The sequence below is a fragment of the Rhamphochromis sp. 'chilingali' genome, assembly GCF_963969265.1.
Source record: "Rhamphochromis sp. 'chilingali' genome assembly, chromosome: 20".
Taxonomy (NCBI): Eukaryota; Metazoa; Chordata; class Actinopteri; order Cichliformes; family Cichlidae; genus Rhamphochromis; species Rhamphochromis sp. 'chilingali'.
The window spans coordinates 9,048,644-9,075,473 of NC_137947.1; the positions used below are offsets into that span (position 1 = coordinate 9,048,644).

General features: G+C 43.3%; 1 protein-coding gene across 2 annotated transcripts in view; it reads right to left on the bottom strand.

Annotated features, from left to right (window-relative positions):
• ptk7b (protein tyrosine kinase 7b) overlaps window positions 1-26,830 on the bottom strand; it is a 76,855-nt gene that overhangs the window by 22,024 nt on the left and 28,001 nt on the right. For both annotated transcript variants that reach the window (XM_080869569.1, XM_080869570.1), the window contains exon 2: window positions 669-965. In XM_080869569.1, the coding sequence (XP_080725695.1) occupies window positions 669-965 (297 nt within the window). The remainder of the gene's footprint in view (window positions 1-668; window positions 966-26,830) is intronic.

Consider the following 26,830-nt stretch of genomic DNA (forward strand, 5'->3'; position numbering starts at 1 on the left):
GTATGACACAAAGGCTTTACAGTAACAACTGGTACCTGAGGGCCTCTGACGAGACCCAAACAAGGTTGTTATTTATCCCAAACAGAGCTGTGCAGAATTTCCCGGCTTCCTCTGCTCTGAAACTTAAGCGGGTCACTGAGGTTTGGTTATGAGGCTAAATAACTAAATTAAGACACTAGCGTGCTTCCCCTTAATTTGACAACACATTTAGAAGCTGAAGATGTGAAAAGCATGACACAAATAAAAAAACTGGAGCAGACAGACCTGTGCTAATCTAAACCGAAATAATTATACTGCTTTAAGGTGAACTAGACTGTTCAGTAATTTCCTGACAAAAAAGCCCTTTCAGAGTATATGGGAAAGAGAGTGTTACACAACGGAGAGGAAAGACAAGCAACAAAAAAACACATGCTTGGTGGCGCACATATCCAGTTTCCTATAGAGAGGAGAAGCCACGAAGAATAAGGCAACAAGGTGGAAACATTCCTTCAGCTTACACTACCCCGTCATCTTATACTGCAACTTTTGTTTGGCTTTTTTGATCCAGAAACTGGATGCACACCCTTGTTGCCATTATGAAACCCTGTCAGTTGGTAATTTTCACTTAAGAGGGTTGTTTTATTTCCTCCGTCAAAGGAAGGGAAAATGGCCTGAAACTCAACACTCACACTTGATATTGAAGGAGGCGTTGTTGGAGTGGAGCGCTTCTCCTGTGGCCGTGTTTTCCGCAACGCACTCGAAGTTTCCTGCGTCCAGCCGCCGATCCACGGCGCTGAATTTGAGGTTGCTGCCCTCCTGGAAGCGCCTCTCGCTGTTCTCCAGGGGCTGGCCGTTGTGAAGCCAGCTGTATCTGATGTCGGTCGGATCGCTGACCTCGCAGCGCAGCATGGCGCTGCGGCCGTGCAAGGCATCCTGGGATTTGGGCTCCTTGGTGAACTGAATGGCAGCGGCCTGGATGGACAGAACTGGAAAGGAGGAGAAAAGGGAGAAAGAGGGGAAAGTCAGATTAGAATGGGGCTGCTGTTAACGTTTTACTGCTTTTTCCGTTCATTAAGTGTATGCCATAGCAACCACTTAGCCCTGTGGAGGAATGTGATGTTTAGACAATAATGACTAGCTGTGAATTATTTTCTCATCAGCCTCTGCGCTGGGGGAAAATACCTTCCCTGTTAGATAGACTGATGTGAGTGGGTGCTCTGACACTCAAACATCACACGCCCACGGTCACATGCTGTCATCGGCTCAGGAAGACGTGTCTCTTAAATTAGACGTGATGTGCTTCGCACACAAAGACACAGCCTCACGTACAGTTGAATCTTTTATTGTCCCTCGTGGTGCTGCGGACAAGATTTGTGTGTGAGACATGTTTTATGCTCTACTAATCCACGTCTCAGAAGATTATCGGTCCGTTCAGTTTTGTTTCGTGCTCTCAGTTAAACGTGAAAGTACCGTTGTAGCACAAATCACAAAAGTCTCTGCCAAACAGACGGAGGAAACAGAAGACAAAGCCGACCCACTGTTTGTATACTGTTGTGAAGCATATGTGAAATTTGGATTCATCACTTCATAAGACCTGTTTGCCTCTGATTTTTAGTCCATTTCTTTGTAATTCATCATACAACAGGCTATTCAGTGGTTTCTTCACAGCCACCCTCCCACTGACGCCATTCCTGATGTGGCTGCAGTAGATGGACCAACACTAAAGGGCCAGACTGATATCTCATGTCCTGAAACAACATTACTTCCAGATGCTGTTCATCTGCTGCAGACATCTGTAGGTCACCCACTTTCCTGAAATTATTTCTTCAAATTAAGTGTTTTTGTAACATCCAGTTAGTAACAAAATGCCTAAAGATACAAACATTTGTTTAGATCTGCTACAGCTTCTTGTGTCCTCTGCTTGTCCAGCTTCCTCACATTTTTTTTAAGGACATACTGCACACCGTTGTTGACATATGCACACTTTTCAGCCAATAGCTGACCAGCATTTGTCACAGATTAAACCCAAAAAAGAAAGATTAAGTGTTTTTGTAACTGCTGCTAGTAACAAAGTGCCTAAAAATGTTTTTTGCTAAGTTGATTGTTATGTACTATGTGTAGACAAAACTTTTTGACAGTACAGTCAGTCAAGTTAAAAAGAACACACTGATACTACATAATATTTTATGACTTTATACAGATTCAGATCACGAAACTTGTGTCCCACAGCTGGTAGTTTCTACCCTCATTTAAATACAGTCATGCATATCCTTACCAGACTATTGTGTCTACCTCAGAGTACCAACATCATGGGAAGTATTTTTTTCCTCTCATTCAATTCAGTTTTGTTTATACTGTAAATCTCGGTTCACTAATATGTTTTTTTTATGACAAACTACACTCTTTATTGTTGGCAAGTGTAAACATACAGATGACATTATCAGAGTGCACCTGATTTAAACTCAGCAGCTGCCTACTAGTTTGAACAACCACCATAATGAAACACTTATCAATAGCCATCTGCAAAGGTTGTCGAGGCAGGCCCTCATGAGCCCCGTATAACACAATGTTATCCTGCCTGTCTGGGGTTTGTTATGATAAGTAACGGTCCACCACCAGAGTTGATTAACCATACCTACACCTGTGTGACGGCGTGTGTGTCTGCCTGTGTCTGGCTGGAAAAAAAAGGTAGATCTTTCAATAAAGTTAAATCAAGGAAGATGTTGATAATGAGCCAATGAAATGCTCCCATCTTTGACCCTCTAACATGCCACTGCTCCTGTCCTGCAGGTGGTTAGCGCTGACAGGCAGGTAGGCGGGAAAAGACACAGCGAGTTAGAAAGGATGGTCAAACAAGACTTCCATTCTGGTGAGCCTGCAGTAAGGTTCAGGTTCAGTGTAAATCAGATTGCCTTATATGGCCACAAATATTACTTACAGCATTTCAAAGAAAACAGTGTGTCAGCTTAAGTCATGGACTTTTATTTGCATCAGCAAGACCGAAATCAGAAAATTCCATCTAAATGTTACATGAAAGGTGGGCAAATAGCCTTCAATTGCTAGGAAGGTTGTGCAAAGCACGCTGGAAAATAAACTTGTCTCTCCAAGGCTCAAGCGTGCCGACTCTGACAAGGTCACGGCACCGCAGAAGATCAGAGAAAAGATTACTCGTAGAAATGCTAAGCAACAGCTCTCAACACTGACATCAAATAAATTGAAGCAGTACTTCTTTAAAATCCAGAGAAAAACAACTGAATATTTGAGACCATCGTATAAACCTTTTCGGTCGCCAGTAAAACCTCGGCTCTGGCTACACCTTTATCAGCTGGTTAAAATAGCTAAGAATGGAGGGCTCAATGACTGTATGCTTTCATTTTGTCATTTTCCATTTGAATAGACTCTTGTTTTTTTATTCTTCTTTGGGGAATCTATTTTTATATAGACGACTTCATCGGTTCTAGCAAAGACACCAAAGGCCCGATGATTGGCTTTTACTTTATCTCGAATCATTCCTCCATGACCAGCTTCTGCATAATTTTCACTCAGTTTTTGATATATGATCACATCTACTTTTCAGTTTTTTCCTCGTGACTTCATGCCAGACATAATAATCATAAGAAGTCACGCTCTTATACTATTATTCAGGCAAAAAAATATTATTGAGCAAAAATACTTTTATTGTATTTCTTTCAGCTTCTGAAATGTATGATTTCTTCTTTTTCACTGATTAACAATTAATAATATTTTGACATAGTTAATAAATCATTTCCCACAGCCTCTGAAACGAGCTCTACCATGAAGGTTCCCCATGATTTATTGCACAAAGGGTTGTAACAACTCCTCGTCTGTATAAGCAAATGGTCTCCAGCAATTCTCCTGTGGGACTGAGAATTTGTTCCATCTGTGCAAAACTGGGATAAAAGGTAGCAGATGGGCTGGAAACACCAGCGAAGTCATCCTCGCCATCCACCTCAGACAATCTATGCTCGCAGACAGCCTTCCGCCTCCGTGCCAAGCCTACAGCTGGGGTGCGAGGTAGCATGCCAGCTTCCATCACACCGAACCTCCTCTGCGCAGCAATGTTACGAGCTTTGGCGGAGGCACGCGGTTGATGGTTTCATTTGAGATGCTCGCTGACAAACAGCGCGAGTTTGTGAGTTTAGAACCACGCAGACGCAGAGGGAACAACTTCCGGAAAAAGTCCCGGCAGATGCGGCGCAGACAGATAAGGCGTTTTCACATTCCACGGAGTGACAGACGTGAGAGTGAGGTGGGTAGAGTGAGGCGCGCGAGTCTGCCAAGTTTACTGTACTGAACAAACAGAGAAGGTGCCCTGACCTACATCTATCAAGCGCGCTCCAATCCTGCTTCTCTAAACTGGCGCAGAAGAGCAGACTTCAAGGGCACACGTGCACAAACAGTATAAACACAGTCATGCACACAAAGCATCACAACTGCCATCCATGTTCTTGTCTTTTACCTTCACTTTACTCACTCAGGAACCCAAATTTCACTGAAGTTGTATCAGTCTGGCCAGATCGACACAGATAATTTAGGTCACGCTTTTCAGTGAGTCACAAGAGGGCTGCAGAAAAGAGGAATGCTCGGATATTCGCTGTGTGGCATTTGGGATAGATAAGCAGGGTAAATGCTATCCAAACTCAGACTGAGGGCCCTTCAAAGAGAGAGCAGTTGAAAGGGAGAGTTGCAGATAAAAGGCAAAGAGAGTGAGACTGAGGAACACAGGACGGGACTGTTCTTATGACAAAAAACATTCAACACAAAGAATGCTGCGACTAGCAATGTGCCATCAGAAGGAGTGAGAAGGAACGTCACACGGTAGCAAACCTGCAAGTAAACAACGCACCACCGTCTTTTGGTCAAGATGCAATTAGCAAAGTTTTAACAAACCAATATATCCATTAATGACGCATTAGTGTGTTATTTTGGTTTAGACCGCTCGTTTGAACAAAAAACTACATTTTATACTCAAGTTTTCATTTTAAAACTTGCTCATTAATAAAAGTTCTTTTCACTCACGAACTCTGTTCAATTTCTGAAAAATAGTTTGGGATATGTTTCCCAAAATGTGTGCAATTTCTGTACAAACAAGCCGGGATGTTTTCAACGAAATTCTTTCTCATATGAATCACACAGAAGGAAACGGTCCCCTTCACACATGTTCGCCTTACTGGAAACGCTCTGTGTGCTTCAGCTGAAGGAGCTGCCTGATCAGCAGCACACGTGACATTCACTCACAAACACTGGATGAATATTTGGTGCTCTGTCATCACATCGAGATCACACGTGTCACGCATTTGCGTTGCCATATGACTGGAAAACCTCGGAGTTCAGGAGCTGCAGTGTATGAGTGAAACAAATTCTGCATGTCCTGACATATGAGAAGCGTAAACAGTGTTGAAAAACTGATACCTAAAGTTTCTACTATTCAAATACTTTTTTTTTTAAGCTAGAAAGCCATTAAAACAGTGAAATATCTTTCAGCCCGCATCCACAAAAATACGCCTCGGCTTCGATACCGATCAGCAGCCCAAAAAACTTGCAGCCCTGTTAATATTTCACGTCAATCACAGCACATGGGTGTTTTTGACACATTTCAAAACAATTCCTCAGAATTCAACTGACGTATCTGGAAATAAGTCGGACGAGACAGAAACTGGGTTAAAGATATAGCAGGAAACTGCTGAGAGGGTGAAATATCTGCACACGGGGATTCGCCTCTTCAGCTCACTGCACTGCCGACCCCATTAAGCCTGGCACGGCTGTCATGGCTGTCAGGCGGGAGTCGCCTTTAAGTCAGCCTGACAGCCAGAACCCACCATAATAGGTTCATCTGAAACTCACCGCCTCCTTTCTTTCTGTCTCTCCCAACTTTGTTTGCTGCCACTGACAGGCAGGGCTGGCCGAGCCGATTCAGTTTTCAAGAACAGATGCAAGATGCAGACGGAGGATGTGTGGGCAAAATCAGTGTTCTAATAACACAATCTAATGAATACAAACAAGATTTCACATTTCTGCATTCAAAAAGAAAAATGAATTCTTTGAGATGAGCAGCATCAGAGATGTTATCAGTGAAAAAACCTGCGATGAGCACTGTGTGTTTCCACCAGGCCATCACACACACCACAATGTTATCTCTGAAAGTTTCCCCAAACATGCCTCTGCAGGGTGACGACATCCAAGGATGACACACGAGCCCGAGGCTCCATGAGGTTAAAGAGAGACACACACAGGAGCCACAAATACGTGGCACCAGACACACACCCACTGTGGGAGCTCGAATAGCCCCATATGTGTGCGGTTTAACAGCTTCTCAGTGGACCGTGTCAAAGCGAGACAGCTGCGCTGAAATGTTTGCAAATGACAGGACAGCAGAACAAGGAGCCTTGGAGTCGCAGAAATGAGTGCTGCTGACGGCGCGTGAGACAGTGATTGGAGCGTTTGACATTAGACATTAATCTCAATCCTTAAAGTGACACGCATATCGCAGAGTCTCAAACATTCAACTGCAGCTGATACGCTGTATCCAAGCAAAACACTGATAAATATTTAAGACGTTAAAGGTTCTGTAATTCAGCCTGTTTGCTATTAAAATATACAGTGAGGTTATTATGTCCTCAGAAATGTCAAAAAATTAAAAAGGTAAACAAAGGTGATCAGCAGGTGATGAATTATTTAGTATTTAAAGTATTTTAATTATGCTTTTCTTTCCCATCCTTATTTATGCGCACTCATTTCCTTTAAGCACAGCGTTGGAGTCCCAGATGTTTTTGACTCTCCTCTTTCTTTCACCACGTTTGAAATGAAATAAATGGTGCCATGTTTGTGTCTGTTTGTGCATTTGACTACGCAGAGCGAAGGAGTGTGGGCACGCATGTGTGCAGTCTTCAAATAAATCAATCAAATGTGTGCGCAGCCTGACGGTGACACTGAATGTTTAAGAACTGGCCTGAACAGGAAAAGGAGTGACAGCAGAGTTCAGCATGAAGGGGAACAGTATGAAAAAACCTCAAAAGATAAAAAAAAGGCACTCAAGAAAAGCACAGTCAAAGGCTGCCGCTGACAGTTTACAAAGCTTTTAAGACTCAGATTCACTTTACTTTATAGAATTTAGTACATATAGTATGACTTCTTCTGGAGGCTGAAAGCTGTGCATGAGCTCTGCTATGGTAGTCTCTTAGGTTTCAAGCAGGGGACTAAGGCAGAGAAGGGCTGTGTACATAAATAAACTTTATTTGTAATCACATGTCACATCACTGACGTCACATCTTATGAAGACTCTAGAGCGGCTCTTCCTCAACCTCCTCCGACCACAGGTACAACATGCCCAGGACCCACTACAGTTTGCATACAAGGCGGGTGTCGGATGCCATCCTGTACCTCCTACACAGAGCCCACTCACACCTGGATGGGGGAAAAGGCACGGTCAGGATCCTGTTTCTTGACTTTTCCAGTGCCTTTAATACCATCCGGCCCTGTATGCTTCAAGAAAAACTGAACAGGATGGAGGTGGACCCCTGCCTGGTGGCTTGGATCTCCGACTACCTCACCGACAGACCACAGTACGTCAGGCTGAAGGACATCACGTCTGACACAGTGGTCAGCAGCACAGGAGCACCACAGGGAACTGTGCTGTCCCCTCTTCTCTTCACCCTGTACACCTCTGACTTCTGCTACAACTCTGAATTATGCCACATTCAGAAGTTTGCAGACGACACAGCCATCATGGGGTGTATCTGGGATGATCAGGAAGAGGAGTACAGAAGTCTGGTGAGGAACTTTGTCGCATGGAGTCACACAAACCACCTGCAACTCAACACCTCAAAGACTAAGGAACTGGTTGTGGACTTCGGGAGGTCCACAACCAGTTCAGATAGAGGGGGAGGAGGTGGAGGTGGTCAACAAGTACAAGTACCTTGGGCTGTGGGTGGACAATAAACTGGACTGGTCATGCAACACAGAGCACCTGTATAAAAAAGCCCAAAGCCGACTGTACTTCCTCAGGAGGCTGAGGTCTTTTAACATCTGCAGGAAGCTCCTGAGGATGTTTTACCAGTCGGTGGTTGCTGGAGTACTTTTCTATGCTGTGGTGTGCTGGGGGAGCAGCACAGCAAAGAGGGACTCATCCAGGCTGGAGAAACTGATCAGGAGGGCTAGCTCTGTGGTCGGCATGAAGCTGGACACTCTGGTGACAGTGGCAGAGAAAAGGACATTAAAGAAACTGATGGACATTATGGACAATGCCAGACATCCTCTGCACACGGCCATAAACAACCAGAAGAGTCTGTTCAGTGACAGGTTGCTTCTCCCAAAGACAAGAACTAACAGACTTAAAAACTCCTTTGTCCCACACGCCATCAGACTGTTTAACTCCTCTCTGGAGGGGAGAGGGAGGGGAAACAGGAGGACAAAGGAGGGGGGAACAACTAAGCTGTAGTGCCTCTTCACCTCACTGTGCAATACCTTTTGTGCAATACTTTTGTAAATAGTCAACGGTGCAATAGACTCAATACTTGAAATGTGCAATTCACTTGTATTTTTATTTTTATTCCTATTTATTCTATTTATCCCCTTTGTATATTTTATTTATATTGTCTCTGTGTATGTATATATATATATATATATATATATATATATATATATATATATATATATATATATATATATATATATATATATATATGTGTGTGTGTGTGTGTGTGTATTATATATATATATATATATATATATATATATATATATATATATATATATATATATATATATATATATATATATATATATATATATATATATATATATATATTATTCTGTAACTCTGTAACTTCTGTCGGTGCTGTGCTTTTTTTGGAAATCGAATTTCCCAGAGGAACCCACCCGAGGGATTAATAAAGTTCTATCTAATCTAATCTAATCTAATGTATAATAATAATAGGTTTTTTTGTAGGTTGACAGAGGCTTTGGTCAAATAATAAAACTGGACACACACAAATGCATTAGAGCTTCAAAGTTGGGTTGCCATGGCAATAATTGTGGTCTAAATATTGAAAAGAAAAAAACCTCCTGTGATTATAAATTTTGCAATATTTGAGCATCCTTTGCAGAGAGCAGAGCACCAGGTGTGCCCAATGCTCGCACTTCTTTACACTACGAGTAACTAATTTAAAGCGCCACTTGGTAACAAAGAGTCCATAACCCATGAAAACGGCACTATCTAACGTGATCACTCCATTTTCATTACTCCATCCTCTCCCAAATCGCAATATCTACATAACCCAATTACGGATAAGACCTGCAAGACTGCTGATAACATCAGCCCTCCCAGCTCAAGCAGCACACGCCGACAACAAACAGTGAAACTTCAAAAGAGTACACCAAAAAAAGGGGGGGAAATAAAAATAAGACTCCGTCTGATTAATAATTCATGACTCCAAAAGTTCACATACGATCTGAAAGTAGGTTTAACATCTTATTCAGTCAATGTCAGTCAGGAGGTAAGACAAGCAGCACTGCAACAAGCACAGACTGGAAAAAGATGTCATCAATTTTTCAGGATGCAAAAGATGGCACGCTGATGCAACTACTCCCTCTTTAAAAGCATCCACTTTAGTAGGTTCAGTCCCCGCAGCCCTGCCATGGCTACACGAGTAAATATGGCGATGCTCCACACGGGGTCATTTTTACAGGACAAAAAAACAAAAAAACAAAAAAACAGAATCAAAATCAGAGGTGGATGACTGTCCTCATCTTCAAGCTGGGGTTATGAATACAAACCTACAGCAATCCATTAAACCAGCCAGACATGCATGCCAGCAGTGGGGAGAGGACCATACCTTATTTGCTCTGAAATTTAGCAGCTGCTGCAGATTCCTACTGCTTCACTGGAGTGATAAACTAACAAGATTAGCTTTCCTATTAGGCTGTATGTCAAACAGAGCAAAGGAAGAAGATGTTCCTCACGGTTATGAGAAGAAAGACAGATGCAGAGTGTGGCAAACACAAAACAGAAACCTGCACACAGTATCTGGAAAGAGCCTCTGGGCTTGAACCTAAACACCGTTTAAACGGCACCAAATGATAAAAGTCGACTTTTCCTGAGCATAAGCAAAATACTTGGGAGAAAAATCTGATCTTTAAGAAATCTCAGGTGACCTCATTAATGACTGGCATGCTGGGATCACACATGCTGATAACCATCTATCAGAGTCCAGGCAAGTGTGTTTTTACAAGCTGTAGTAAAACCTCAGATGGAAAAGTGTGATAGCTTCATCCTCGGTTGGGTGGACTGAGATGTCAGAACGATCAAATGGAAAGGAGAATAAGTGGCAAAGTCATGGGAAGCTCTGACGCCCACTGACAGAACTTTCAATGCCCGTCAACAAATTACTAGATTTGTGTCTATGTGTGTGTGGGTGTGTGTTTTTCAGTTTTCCACTGGCTGCCTGACTTAAAACCGGCTGGCAGAAGATCTTCCCTAAAAACTGACTTTATGGTTTATTAATAAGTGCTGTGGAAAAAAGGGAAGAGAGAGCACGAAACAGGTAAGGGAGGGTGATTAATATCTTGTGACTTATATCGTGACAGTTTAAATTCCCAGTACGTCTCAGTCATGCATCGCAGGGTTGGAAAATGTTGATCACGGACAAATATCGGCGTTTTGTTTGCGGTGATCCAGGAAATTTCAGCTTCAGTGATTTTGATTTCTTGGCCAATATTTTAACATTTCTGTCTGTCAGCAACAGTTTCGTCTTCTCCAGCGTGAACGACGCAGAGCGATCGCCCGTACACGGAACAGAAACGGCGCCAAACGAAGAGGTCAGGTTGCCTTTTTGAACTCGACAGGAGTGAAGATAAACAAGATCGAGTCAGACCAGGTACGACTTCCCTGTCAGCTCACTGAAACGCGAGTGACAGATATGCACGCTTAACTGGGTGTCAATGTCCCGGATTTATTTATTGCAGAAAAATCCAGAAACGAGGACACAAAAAAGGTCAACAAGCACAAGAAATATATTCAAGATCTGCTGTGAAGTGACAAAAAACATCTGATTAACTGGACCCTGCAGATAAAGCCGATTTAAATACAAGTTAAGCAGTTTACTTTTCCATAATGTTTCTCTCAACGTGAACACAAACCTCAGAGTGATCACGTTTTCTTAAATGATATCGGAGCCTCTTAAAAGGCAGCTTTCAGTGTTCAACCCCAGTCATTACAGAGGCTCCCAAACTCCATCAAGTCAAGATGAATCAAAGTAATACAAAAGGATAACATCCTGCTGACTCTTTCCACTAAATCCACAAAACTGACCCCAGGTAGTGTTTTATTCTCTGCGAGGTGCACATCAGCACAGCGCTTTCCTGCGTTTATTCATCTCCTTTAATTGAAAACCATCTTCAAGCAGCCAAGCCAGCCTGCCCTTTTACCGGTGACACTCATATGCACGCGCGCTACCTAAATTCAATCGCTGCCATTATTGTACCGGGTAATTGCCCTGTGGAAAGGGTCTCTCTCTGCAAAGCGGCTTGCTCGTGTGCAAAGAGAGGGCTCATTATAAGAAACCTCGTTGAGATCCCTATCGGTTCGTGTGTGTTTCACTCCATCTCGTCGCTGACGGCAGGGAGCGAGCACGGCACCAACTACACAAAGAACCCCCCCCCCTCCTCCCCAACTTATTACCAGGCAACACTGGCATGGCAACCGGGATGCAACCTCGCCAGGTAGACTTGGTTCACTCCTTCCATTATATAAAAAAAAAAGGAGAAAGAGGAAAAAAAAGAAGCTTCTGAACTGATTCCCATTTTGAAAACTCTCGAATATTTTTTCACCAAATTATTCCAGATGACAGAAATTAATTTGTCTTAGAGAAAAAAAGAGGGCTTGACAGAAGTATGTCACCTCTCCTATGCAGCAATGAAAAGCTCTCTCATCACTTCTAACGAGCCGCTGCTTGCCAACACAGCTCGCTCTTTCAAATGAAGTACTCCATATGGTATCCATGACAGGAGAGACAAAAAACAACACTCAAATGGCAGTGTGAACAGGAGAGAGGGGGGTGCATGAGCCATAAATCTCTTAATAAGCACACTGGGAGGCGGTCAGCAGCATCAAAGTGTTGGCTATGCCCCACCCAAACATTACTCCCAACAGTGTTTTAATAGGCCACACAGCATCACTGCCTCATTATAGTCATACCAGGAGGCCCGAAGCACAATTCAGACTGGGACGGAGGATGCGGACTAGTTTGGGGCATCATGCGGAGCTCCATTTGCAAAAAGAAACCTAATCATGGTTTAAGTAGGAAAAATTATCTGTGTCTGTGCAAAAATCTTGAGCCAGACCTCATTTTGTTGTATTTTGCTTCCAAGCAGCCCAATTCTCCCCTGGAAGGGGAATTGGTTCTGTTTGTTTGTCTGTCTATCTGTTAGCAGTCTAGCCTCCAAGATACCATTTAAAATTTCGTGTGATAGTAGATACCAATAACAGCTCGAGCTGATTTCATTTTGGTAAAAGTCAGGTCACGATCAAGGTCACACCGAATGTGAAAAATCAATAAAAATGTTATATTACCCACAATTTTTTTTTTTTGATGGATCATTTTCAAACTTCCCAATAATATACTAGGGACATGCAAGTATCGAGGTTGGCTTTGACCTTTATTGCTAGTGCCCAACGTTGCAACCACTTATACATAAAATACAAACACACAAAGAAGTATACCTGAATTTACAAGCCATTTTGAAACAAGCCACATGTAACGGATGTTGTCATGATTGAAACAGTGTTGGATCATCTTGACAGGACACAAGAAAATGCAACTAACATTCAAAAACCTTTAGGAAGCCTTAAACTATTCCTGAAGACTACTTTAATTATAAGAAAGCTGTGCAAAAAGTTCAGGCTGTGTTGAAGGTCATAACAACTCTATTTTTGCCTTACACGCTTATTTACTGCCCTTATTATTATTTTCCTAGCAAAACATGAAGAAATGATGGCTAGCTTTGCACAGCACTGCATATTCAGTACAGTTTAGTTCTAGGACTAAAACAAAGTGTTGAAATTCAAAGGCCTGTCTTCTTCCCACTCCACTGCTGAGGTTATTTAAGTATTACCACAGTATAACGTTGTAAAGCGATTCCTCGTTATCATAGGACGTGTAAACAGCCGCAGACTGAGACTGATCGGTTTGCTTTATGGCAGATGCAGCTCCAGTATGCAAAGAAGCCTTTCAAAGATGATGTGTGCCACGTCGCTCATCGCCCCCCTCGACTTCATCCCTCGACACCCGGCTTCATAACTGTCATGCTGCATCTAAAATAGAGACATCTGAGCACAGCCAGCTCTCACCAATTTTCAACACCCACTCATAAAAGGCGGGCTGTTGAAACACAGGCGGCCTAATGCATCTCTGCGTAACCCACACGTTACCGAGGACAGAGCGCGAGCCAGCAGAGACGGAGGGGAAGAAAAGAACGAGCTGTGATAAGATTTTAAACAATCTGTCTGCAACGCCCACATGATGACGACGGGGAAAAACCTTTCAGACAGTTCACAGATCTCGTCGTGACCATGAAAGCGACCTTGGGTGTTATTACCCATGGTGCACAGCGACCTGGAGCCACAGCCGTCCCCTGCAGCTGTGCTCTTAGGAGACAGAAAATATGGGAGCAATTATTAGATTAAGACGGATTAGGCTTTGCTCAGGCAAAGTAGGTTGGGCCGTTTTTGTCTCTTTGGTCCTGAAAAACGCGGCGGTAATCCAGTAAGAACACTTTTAAAAGAAAACTTGAAACGGGCTGGAATTTTTCTACTTTACTTTAAGTACAGAAACACAACAAAAGGCTCTCCACGCGAGCATGTGAAAGCCTACCGCTAACGGTTTACGCAATAAGTGCTCAAACTATCCTGCAGGGGTCATGGGCAACATCACCACAGAGTTATCAAGCGAAACACAAAGCAACGGTAATGTCAAACATCTGGGGTCACCGTCAATATTTTTCCTGAAGTATGAGCCAAAGATGGAAGATTAAGTCACAGCTGAACAGAGGAGCTCGGCACTTTGCAGCCAGGCTAAACACGCAGGTCTGATAGACGTTGCAGACAAAAAGAGCCTGCTGTTTAGGTGGGAGTTTGAGAACTGAAGCTGGCTTCATGGTTAAATCTGGCTCTGCAGGCCTGTGGATGCTGCAGAGTGATGTGACAGATAGGAGATAAAACAGAGTTTGAAGAAGTGGGATGCTCTTTCCAAGTCTCCGTCTTCTGAAATGTGATCTGTGATGAAGGATAACCTCGGCGGATTAAAAACAGAGAAGAGGGGAAAGAAAAAATAAAAATACCCCGACTATACAGGCCAAAGCCAAACATGCAGACTTGGTGCAGAAATCTTATATAGTGCAGGAACAACACAATATGTCTCCAGATTGACAGGAGCTGCTTTTCACATCAGTCGTAATAAACGATGGCTCCCCTTGCTGGCTCCAGCAGCAGATGGGCGCCGAGTTCTCGACTGCCTGTGCCAGCCCCGTCCTCTGCAGGCGGCTCTGGCTGATGCCTGCACCTCGGCTATGTCCAGACATCCGTGCCAGCCAGGAATGTGGTGGTGGCGCTCTTCGGTACGCTGGCAGACGCCCCAGCGCCGATGAGAGCGAGCTGAGATAAGAAGGCTTTCGTGCTAAAAAAAGAGAAGATGAGGGCCTGAACGCTTGTTTTCCATCAATCTGCTGACAGTGTATATTATGGCTGGAGTCTTTGGGGACTTTTGGCTTCATAAAGGCGAGAGCACAGAGTCTGCTATAGTCATTACTCTATCTCGCTTCGAGGAGGACCGGAGATTATGTGAGGATATAACCCAGTCCCCTTGACGATTGACGATTTCATTCTAGGTCAATTCAATTTCAGATTCCGCTACGACGTCCAACTGCTAATATGCTAAGCATGACAATTAAAATAAAAAAATAAAAAAGGTTTGAAATTAGATTCTTCTGTCATGGCAGCCTCAGTTACGTGATCTAATGAGGGGAACTGCAGAGACGAAATGAAGGAACTCTTAATGATAGATGGATGAATGAGCATGCCCAGTTTTAAGAGTCGGATTCTTCCAGTCGCTCAATGAGGCTCCAGAGGACAATAACTACTCCATTAAACCTCCGTTTCTCTCCTGTTTTGTTTTGCTGTCTCTCTCCATCACACTATTACAGCACATTTGCCACTGACCTTCAGAACTGTATTTTAAAAGCTTCCTGGATACTTCTGGAAAAAGGCTATCTGTATTATCCTCGTGGGTTTTTTGGTTCTAGCACGTGGACTCACATGCCTGAGTGAAGCAGAGAGAGGAAAGAGTGTGTGTCTACCTTTCTTATTTCATTCACAAAAACAGATTTAGGACATGGATGGCCCATGGGCTTCTCTGGATCTTCCTTTCTTTGCTTTCCTTCACACACACACAGAGATGTTGATGCTGGCAGGAGGGAATCAAACAAACCTGGCAACTAGGCTGTTTCCAGCTAGTTGCCAGTCAGCTTCTGTGGTGTAGGTTTCCTGGCAGAGCTTGGCTGGCGCTCCAGAGCGGGATTAGTGCAGTCACCACAAATTAATTAGCCACAACCTTCCTGGACAGACGTCTACTGTAAGTACAGTAACTGGCGTTTCTCGTGCTGTAAGAAAAGCCTCTGTGACTCTGGACCACATGGGTGCGAGAAGGTGCTTTTTTAGAAATATGTTGACTCAGCAAACACTACAGCAGGAACTTTTAATGCAAGTCTTTACGAGTGCGCAAAGATGCTTTCGCTTTATTTTCAACACTGATCCCAGAAGTATTTCTACAAATCCAACATTGTAAATGCTGACGTGCACGAGATAACACAGCTAATCTGAACTTAATCTAATTTTTTCAGACTAACAATTTCAAAAATCTCAAAAATACCCCATAACAACAGATCGCTGCAATACAACAACGACTAACGTAGTTATGCATAAGCAGCAACAACACAAAAACACAGTGTTTTCACCTTCCTCTGCCTCACTAATTGAAACCACGCAACCGGGACAGAGAGGAAAGAAGTCGAGCTAAAAGCACACACAGTAAACAAGGAACTAATGGTACACTTAATGAGAACGTGTGTCATCTTAATAAAATCTGACATCAAAAGAATCCCATTACGAGTTGCAAAGAGCTCGTGAGTCTGTTGTTCCAGCATTGAGCCCAGTGTTCTTCATGCATCTGCAGCCTAAATTATAATAATTAGGTTGTATAATCTTTTAATTAAGCAAGCCACTCTGTGACATCATGTTTGGATGCTGGCAGGCGGTCTGCTTGCACCGCCACGAAGAGGAGGAGTGCAGGGGGGTTAGAAAAACCCACTGGTGCACTAAATCTTTGTTTCTTATGGCTGCTCAGGCTTTTTTTCTTCTACACACACACGGTGAGACCATCTTAAGTCTGGATGCAAACGACATTTTACTGCAGATCACACCTGGTCGCAGAATCCATTTCAACTGTGGCTTAGAGAGCATTTGTTTATAAGGTCCTGTGCTAAAGAAAATACATCACCAGTTCACCAGTACTCCACTTCATGGCTGGTGCAAACATTCAGTTGTTTATTTAACAATTCAAATTGGAGTTTATCTTATAATACAGACAAAAAGAATTCAGATTGGGACAAGGAAGCAGATTTCTATCTACCTCCAAAGAACGATCACATAATAAGTTATGCGAGACTGAATGCATCACCAGTGCACATCTTTGTATGCAGCGAGTTTAAGAAAAACATTCAGAGAGGCTCTTTTGTTAGGTTTCATATACAGTGGAGTGCCTCTAAAGGACACTCGGCTATAAGTGCCACTTTCAAATCTCCTGTGACGACTTTGTAGGAGCCAAAGGGGGGCCGTGACATTTGCAATGACTCTGATTATTTGAATAACAGAGGAATGGGGCAGGATCCAGCAGACCCCCAGCGAGGCTCGCTTTGAATTTAAAGGCAATGTCAACGTTTTCATTTGCATAGACAGCATTTCAATACAGACGGCAGAAGAAATGTGAGCGACAAAAGCAAACGGTTAACGTGTCCTTCACTGCCAGACAGTTTGAATGAATTTCCAGTGTAGCAGGTCTTTGTATAATCTATGTACCATTTAGCTGAAATCATTAACAGGCACTCAGGTGTGTGCTGCTCATGATGTAAACACCGAGGAGAGCAGCACATGAATCAAACCGAAGAATAAATTACTGCAATTTTCCAAAAATACAGCGAATCCTGGATACGAGCGCTCTAGATGTCTTGTCGCCCAGCACGGTAGCTTTATTCAAGCACTTACAGCCACCATTAGTACGGAGCGTCACACAGCCGCTAACTGACTGTGTTACTTGGCAACACAAGCCACTTGTCATGTTTCCTCCCACTCAGGTTGAGCTGAACACAGTTCAGGTGATTGTTATTTCAGCGAACAACTCAACAGCTCAGCACTCGCCCTTCACACCTCTGCGTTAAGAAAAAGAACAGCTCTGTGTTCCCACTGCTGGCACGCAAAAAATAAGGCGCTGTGTATCAACCAAAACCAGATCACTCTAGGCTCACTGCCTCGTACGCACTGCAGATTAAGGGTGCGGGGACAGGAAATGAAATGTTTAATCTCTCGGCGTCGCGACTGTGTGCAGTGTTTGTCCAGGTACCGCACCTGTTGATAGGCATCTAGACACGGCGATCTTTAAGCAAAGATCTAAGATATGACAGGAAGTCAGACTTCCTTTGGGATAAGCGTGACCGATAAGCGGCAACACAAAGACACAAAGGGCCTCAGACGACGGAGCCGATTGGACCAACGTACGACCTCTCAGCTCAAACAGCTTAAAAGGCGCCATTCTGTCAGCAAAGGGTTTATAGAAAGCTATCAACAAACTGAGAGAAAAAAAACGTACAAACAACAGACAAGGTTTCCATCTGTCTGCTGCAGAGGTGCAGGACTCCCTTAAGAAGCCCTCGGAGCAGAATTGAGAACTGCAGCTGGCATCCATCGCTACATCTGTTCTACAAATGTTAATGTTGAGTGAGTGTACTGACACTGGCGGGAAAAAAAAAGATTGATCGAGACAGGAAGTGAGGGAGCCAAAGCTCTAGAGAGAGCGAGAAGGATGAATCGACCTCAAGAGAAACAGACAAAACAAAAATGGAAGTGTTTGCCTTTAAGCTTTTCCAGTCTGCCTGTTGGGTCGTGGTTAGGACGCTGGCGGTTTTCTGGGATGATTCAGGGTAGCGCCCCGGGGATCAAATGGACAGCGTGCTCTCAGCTAGATGTACAGTTTCTCCTCAAGGCTCACGTCTGATGAGGATACCAGTGTGTGGAGTTACAGACCGAGATCCCGACCGGCCAACGCGAGTTCCTTCCAGGCTCAGCAGGGATTCACAACTCCGTTTTCAGACGAGAGCGAAGAAAAATCATCTGAGTCACTCGCTATAAATACATCACATTTGCTTTTTCATTTCCCAAATCTGAAAGTAGTCTGTCGCTGCCAGCTATCAGTTGATGCTTTTAAGGGCAGAATTAAATTCCCACAGTAATCTGTGTCCTGTGTTTTACTCAGTTGAAAAATTAATACAGTTAATGTGAAATATGCGAGAGCTCCGAATCTAAAAGCATTAGTGCCTGCTTTTAATGGTATTAGTGAAGGATTTGTGCTGAGCTTAATTTAGATATCTAATGGTTTATGCAGCCACTTTACTTAAGTAAGAATATCCAAATAATATGTGAGGGAAGCCCTGTAGTCTAATGTCTCCGACAAGAAATCTAATCCACAGCTCTCTCTCCTCTCATAATGGAGAGACGTGTTTGCCTCCTGAGTACAGGAAGCACTCCTCTCTATATCATTTCCCGTATATTAAAGAGACAGAATTTGCTCACAAATCCTACTACACAAAAAGAAAATGAGGAAATTGCAAGAGCTGCTGAAATATATCACGTAGGAAGGTGGAGGGTGTAGAAGCAGGAGGGAGGGTGGAGGGGGGGGGGGGGGGGGAGTTTCTCTAAAACCACAACAAAACTGTGAAAGTCATCAAGGTCAGCATGGAGCACTTTATTGGTTTTTAAATTTTTATTAAAACATGAAAATAAAGACTCAGGTCCATTAACTTGAAACATAAAAGTTAACTTTCCCACCACTTATGGAATGAGTGTGTTGTGGAGTCTTTAGTAGACACACACACTCACACAGACACACACACACAAAGATAACATACTGGTTTCTTCTTGCCCTAAATGTAAACAGCATTAGAAACCAGTCAGGCCTGACTGCCACAATGGCCTCCCTCCGAGTGAACTGTCACTCACACTCTGGGGAAAGACACCTCGCTGCAGGAGGTGGCGCGACCCCCTGAGACGTAACGAAATGACACCTTCAGAGAGACACACACACGCACACACTGGAGTAAGTCTCAGACACGCAATTATATGCTATAAGGCCCCTAATTGGCCTGCTTGGCTGTGTGTGAATACTAACTGGGTGCGGGGCAGCAGCTGTTGTTATAGGCACTTCTCTCAAAGGTGAAGAAGGGCGGAAGAGAAGAGGAAGAGGAAGGGAGAGAGTTTGTGTGTGAGAGGAATAAAGAATCTGGTGTCACGCTGCGCTGTCTCCCGTGCCGACAGCCAATTACCTGTGTGAGAAGCCGGAGCCCTCCCTTGTCTTTCTGTCAGAGCTCGTCTCGTCTTTAAGCGCGATTGGACAATGCCGCTTCCTGTCTGCGTTCTCCTGACTTCCTGGGAGACCACCGTCTATCCCATAATCGTTGACACATCAGTGCATTTGGATCATTTTGTTTCCTTGGCCTCTTTAGTCTGTTTTCATTTCCTTTTACAGAGGAGACAGTTTGTACTATAGTGGAGTTTTGAGTTTCTCCACATACAGACTGAGCTGGGCGAACTGCCCAGATATATTATCGGCCACCTAAGTGCATTCTGACCCCTTTTTAACAGCGACAGTCTGACATCATGGAAGAGAAAAAGTGCCCTGTCCATGTGTAATATAGGTTTGAATGGTTTTCCTGACCAGAACACATGCAGTTAGTGTGGTTCGGTTAATTGGCGATTCTAAATTGGTCATAGGTGTGAACGCAAATGGTTGTCTGTCTTTCTGTAATAGCCAGGGTGTACCCCGTCTCTCGCCCTATGATAGCTGGGATGGGGTCCACCACCCGGAGTTGGGACTCTGACGAGGATAAGCGGAAGAGAACGGATGAATGATTTTCCTCACTTAATCGTAAAAACATGTTGCAAACTTTCTGGGTTTTTCCAAGAATCCCCCTCACTAACTTCACATTCACATCTAGTCTTTTTGTTCTGGAAGCAGGTCTTAAATATGAGAGAAATTACATCCAAGGCAGAAAGAGTTAAGCTACACTCCACAGTGCAAAGAAAAACAGCTCTTTTTAATGATTAGACATGTAGCTGCTAGAAATAAGACTCTGAAGAATTCTTTACAAGTCTTATTAGCGGAGGTGCTAACTGATGAATAACAAATCAACAACTTCTGAGCAAAGACACATAAACAATGATTTGAGTTAGCTGAAGGGAAGATCACAGATGGAACAGATTGTCAGAAAGTGTCTTCAGAAAGCCCAGAATCAAAACCAAGGACAGATTCACCCCCAGCATCAATACAGACACTTCATTTGCATATAAAATGTTGCTGCCTCTCATGTCTGTAATTGCTTTGTTTCGCATTGACAAGTGACTTGTTATTGTGTCATCTTATTTACCCAGTTGAGAATATTTTGGCATATAAACCTACTAGGTTGAGTCATTTGCAGAACTTTTTTTTTTTAAAGTTGAATGTTTCGTTTTTATTTTCTTAATTCTTTCTTTTTACTTGCTACATTTTTAGGCATGTTCTTCCTCTTTATGTACAGTAAAGTGGGGGAGAGTCAGGAAATATGAGGGAAGAGAATAAATGAAGAACATGCAGGGCGTCCAGCTGAGGACTTACTGCTCAGGGCACTGGCACTCATGTTTTATGCACTTATCCACTGAGTCACCCTGAGATTAGTTATTGTTTTGTTTTTTTAATCCAGTTTTCTTTAGTCAACATCAACTCTGTAAGTCCAGCAACACTGCCTAAAATCAACAGACTACTGTATACATAAGATTTACAGGTCTTAAAGCCTGAACCATGAAATAAGTGCCAGAAAACTTTAATTTTTGAGTGTTTACTGAACCTTCCTACAAAAAAGAAAAAAAAAGGGGGAATTAAATATCAATTTGCATAATTGAGTTTTACCCAACTTCAAAGAAGGAAAACAGGAATGGCTACTCAGCCGTCAGATCTGCAGCTGTCTGTGTCCATATCAGAGTATAATCCAGGCTTAAAGGGAAACCCATCTATCAGATTCCTGTTATCTAATAAACACTTTAGCACTAGCTTCATCTCTTACTGAATTCATCATGTTGTTCATTTGGTAAATTATGGTTAGCATTAGAGCAGGGCGATATGGCCAAAAATATTTATCACGATATATATTTGAAAATTTGCGATAACGATTTAACCGACGATATAATTGATGCGAGACAAAATACAACTCCACAACCTTACTAGCGCAAAAAGACAACCTTCCATTTATTTTCACTTAAACAAGAAGCTGGTTTTTATGTACATTAAAGCTTTATAAAAATGTAACAGTGCAAATGCAAATTCCTTGCTGAAAGTTTAACCAAAAGGCATTTCCAGTAGAAATGGGCTGACATATACTGAGCATAACCATGTATAATATCCACTGAAGTTAAAAAGAGGTGCTTTGCAACATTAAACTGCAGTGTGCAGTACGTATTTTTCGGACCATAAGGTGCACGGGATTATAAGGCACATTAAGCGAAACAAAGCAGTCAGATAAATCAAACTTTATTAAACTCATTCTTCTTGCTTCCTCCACTTCTGTACCATTGATTCATTAATGTTGAATTCTCTGGCAGCTGCTCTATTCCCATGTTGTTGCAGTATATTAATGACTAACCTCGTATTGTGGATGGATTATCTCAGTTGTTCTCCTGACTGAAGTTTGGTCCGTTTACAGCACCCTGCCATGCGATTGCATTTGTCTCTAACTATCAGGAACCTTAACGTTAACTTTTATAAGTGGAAAAGTGTTAGTGTTCGTCCTCCAGCTTCACTGTTTATGTTATGCTAACATAGCTGTGTCGCTAGCGATCACGTAGCACATCATTATATACCAATTAGCCCAACTTCAGTAACCCTACAAACGTCACTGCTGTTTAGTTTCCTGTCTTCATTTATGTTGGAAGTGATAGCAGAGCTGTACGTTTGAATTTTTTCAGAAATCTCTCAGTCAGAACATGCTATATCATGCTTAGGTAACTAGCGAAACTAGCGAGCTAACTTCCACTAGCTTCCTGCTAACTTCTAACTCCGTTAAATGTAATAAATTTTATTTTCATGGATGCCTGGAAGTTAAACTTCATAGTTACACCTGGTAAAGCAGCAATGCTGATCGTTTTATTAAAGATGAAAGAATTTAGACAGTTTTTAACTCTCAGTGATGCTGCAGTGTTCGTTTGACCAGAAGGATACGGAGTTTAGGACCCAGATTACTCCCAGATTTAAGAGCATCTTAGTCCGACAAATACGACAATAACAACGGCCGCTTGCATGTTCTGCAAAAAAATGTGCTTTGTTGTGTATCTGACGGACAAACACCAAACCAGTTCCACATCACTGAAGTTGCACCATTTTTACAAACCAATTCTGGTTCATCTGTTTCACTCAACAATCGGCCATGTGCGTATGAAAACAAAGGCACTGCGCATGTGCGTTTTACTCATATTCTATCGCGATATTTCATTTTCCTATCGTTGCCTAACATTATACCGGTATTACCGTGAACGGTATAATATGGCCCAGCCCTAGTTAGCATTACAATTAAATAGGAGATTAAAATATGTGGGTATACTTTAAGGCGGGGTTACCTTGCAATTGGCAAGTTGTTACCATGTAAACATGTTGTTTGTATTCCTTAATCACCCCAAGTTCAGCCAAGTCGCTCAGCTCAAGGCTTCAAATTAGGCCTTCACTAACCACTGGGTGACATTATGATGGCTGAGTCCATCTTTTATTCCCAATCAAATGACACACATCTAATTAGGGTTTTAATCAGCCTAATCATTAACTCATATGAAAAAACTCATGATGGACAAACTCATATAATTTGCAAGTAAACAAAGTCGGTACTTCTATTCAAGAGTATGGGAATCCTACTGATCCAAGTTCTGCTGGGAAGCAATCAGCTGGCCATTTCCCATGACCACAAAGTCAATGTGTTTGGGTTGCAGTGCAAAAAAAAGTAGTGGAAATATAGGAATATATTTAAGCTTACCTTTGATGGAAATGCCAACATCAGTCATGTCCAAGCAGACATAAGGAGAGAAGGAAAGAAAACAAGAATGTTAACCATGGGCTCAATGTCAACACAGACTTAACGGCACAATAAAGAGGTGGTTTCAGCCTGCTCGCTTCTACTTTCTCCTCTTGATTTATTTTGTTCGTTTTTGAGGCAACCAGAATATTTTGTATGTTTTTCAGGCGCTCTCCTGGTATAGCATGTGGCGTACCATAGTCTCGCCCCTTTCTTTGTCATTGTACCTCTATCAAAAGTACAAAAATATAAAAGCATTGTACAGAAACACTGTTATAACAGCGTGAAGCCTCCTGGCACAGAAGCCCCCTGAGCGCCTAAATGGAAAGCAGGACAAAATAAATCAATCCAGGTGTAAACATAAAGCTATCTATTCATCCTTCATCCATTTCCTACAAAACTGAATGGCTGCAATGGATTCACAGTTGATCTTTGCTGGCGGCATAAACCTCGGCAGTAACAACAGGAGTGGTCTCGTGGGCTGAACCAGAGGGCTTCTGGGTAATGCTTTCAAGGGGTGGTTGATGGGAGGAGGAGGGGGGGTGGGGGGTGTTTCAGGTCAACACATCTTCCTCTCTTGAGTTCTCTCAGCCTCAAAGGAACAATCTATAAAAAGGTGCACTGACTACATACTGAAAGCCCCCACAAGCACTGAAACATAAATCCATTTTTTTCCTCTTCACTGGCTCCGTCTCCACATTTATATTCTCCCCACTGTTTTGGGTTCATCTTGGCTCAGTGTGAACACCACAGGAAGATGGAAAAAGAAAGAAGCAAAAGCTACATAACAGATAGCAGATCCAAAAAGTGAGACATGCATGGATATCCATTTTGAAGACTCTTTAAGACCAGACCTTTTGCCACCATGGGAGACCCCATGCCCCTCTGCTCACCCTGTGAACACATTGCTTTATTGCCTGTAAAATAGACACAGTGGCCTATTTATAAGAGGATTAAGTAAAGAAAGACAGACAGCAGGAGGGTTTTTTGGTCTCTGCCAGCACTCACAGCCTGAGGGGAGGACCTGTTACAGGGACAATGCAGCACATGTATGCAGCCTTACGTGACCTTGGATGAAGTCTGGGTAGAGTTCGTTGAAGGCGGTGTACAGTGAACCGCACTGTCCCCAGTTAAACTCTGGTTCCACTCCCCCTGTCTTTACGCATCTTCAAAGAAAGGATGTCTATTACATCTCAGCCAGCTTTTCAAAGGTGAAAAGGAAACTCTTGCTCTCGAGCATCATCACCAGCTGGCTCGCTCCCCACCCCTTGCATCAGTAGCCCAGAGAGCAGCTCTGCCTCTTTTCACATCAATGATGACCGCTGCCTCCAGACTTAGTGATTTAATGATTTTTCTCAGGCTTCAGAGGCTGGGTGAGCTTCAGTAACTGAGCCCTGCCTGGCCTTTTAAATTGCCTGCTGCTACCAAAATGATCTTTCCCAGCAGAAAAACAGCCATGCTTTACCAGCAAATGCCAAACAATAATGGATCAAATTACACAGTAAACACAGGAGCATGTGCATGCTTAAATTCAGCTCTCAAACCTACCCACCTCAGATTGATCCATCTTTCCATCTGGGCTAACCCCAGAAGCCAGCCTACAGGGGCTAATACAGCCCCAGTCTAGTTCTCAGGTGTCAGTCCTATTGAAATAAAGCCAGGCGGGACGGGCCACCGCCTCCTTTCATATTCTGAAACAGATCCAGGACCAGTGGGACAGCAGGGGAGGAGAACAAAACCACCAGGATAGGGATCGTTCAACCCTTGTAGACTTGTACACACAGCCTGTTTGTTTTTATTCTTCATTTCGATGGCATGTATTGATCCGCAGCCCCGTGCAGCTGAAGGTCTTGTCTAACAGAGACCCAGACATGCCCTTGCAATGGGTTGAGAGCTTTTGACAAGGATGGGATGTGAGCGGCATTACCAAGAGATGGAAAAGATCCTCCTACCGGCGAACCACCGGTGATAAATGTCCACATAAATACATCATATATGTAGATTCTGCAAGAAAAGACGAGAAGGAGGTGGTGGTTTGTGTGTGGTAGCAATAAAGGTGAACAATGCGTAGCACTCAAAACATCCCTCATTCATCTTTCAACAGGCGTTTCTATGGCAACTGTGGAGAAGACGCCTCGCCTGAGGTCAAAGGTCAATTAAGGTTAATACATTTTTGCTGAGAAAAATCAATAATCTTTCCATCTTCAACGAGCCACCCTACTAGCATGCTTTCACTTGAAAGGGAGTGTTGATATTCAAACATCCACCAGTGACTGATTTCTCTGGCTGCTGTATTTTGTTGCTTCAATAAAATACAGCAGCATTACCCAGAAGCCTTCTGGTTCAGCAGACTGACTTTCGCTTCAGTGCGCATTTCCCAAATTTTCTTAAAATATGTGCATAATACAATGCTGCTTTCCTAATACTTCCCCAAATTCCTTGTACTACAGATGTTGTAAACGATAGCAGAAAAGGGCAGCTTCTTTTTTTACACTGTTAGCCCTCAATCTCCTCTGGGGCATCACCACTTCTTTACCCATTTTATGACAACAGCACTACAAGGACAATCTAACCATGTTCGGTGACCTAAATAAGCCCACAGTCGAAGCGATGCCCACAGGCGTTTCACATATGAGAAATCTACAGCGGTATCGACTGTATGCAGGTTAAGTGTTCACCCACACGGGCATGCCCCATCCAGACGCACTTGTTTAAGGGTTAAAATGCTATTGTGTCAGTGAGGGCCAACAGTAAGACTCCTAGATGCCACATGAATGCTAAGGACGCTTTTAAACAAAGCCGCAGAGCTAAACTGACCTAAAGCCCTGGGCCGAGCAGCCAGCGGCCAACCAGCTCAGTGGGCGACCTGTATGCAAGGCGTATTAAACCGCCAGCACTCAACAGCACATCAAGAAAAATCACAACAGGCACAAATATTTCTGCACGCCCTGCAGCACAATCCACCAACATCATGAGATACTATACAGCTAATTCAGGCAAATGACATTTACTGAGGAGTTATTTAGATGCTATCGGTGGCTCGGGTCTTTGTGCTTAGGGGATTAGCGCCACCGTGCCCAGCGCTGAAAGGCGTCTTTGTGGCTGTAGTCTTTAGCAGGATGGGAGAGGGGCTCAGATGCCTGCGTGGAGGGTGTCAGTTATCAGGGATCCTGCCATGCCTTGCTAATCTCTGGCCCTGCAGAGTTCCTGAACCCCAGCCAGCGTGTCCAACGCCAGCCTCTAGAGTTCCCTCGGACCAGGGGGACAATGATAGGTATTCACAGGGAGAGGCACTGGACCGTCAAGCTCCTCTCCTTGAGTGAGCAGCATAAGAGCAGGAAGACGGCTCAGGCTGTGGTAAGAGAGGTCTAAAGAACCACTTTGGCCGCCATAAGCATTCAACAGAGACACGCTTCCGACATAT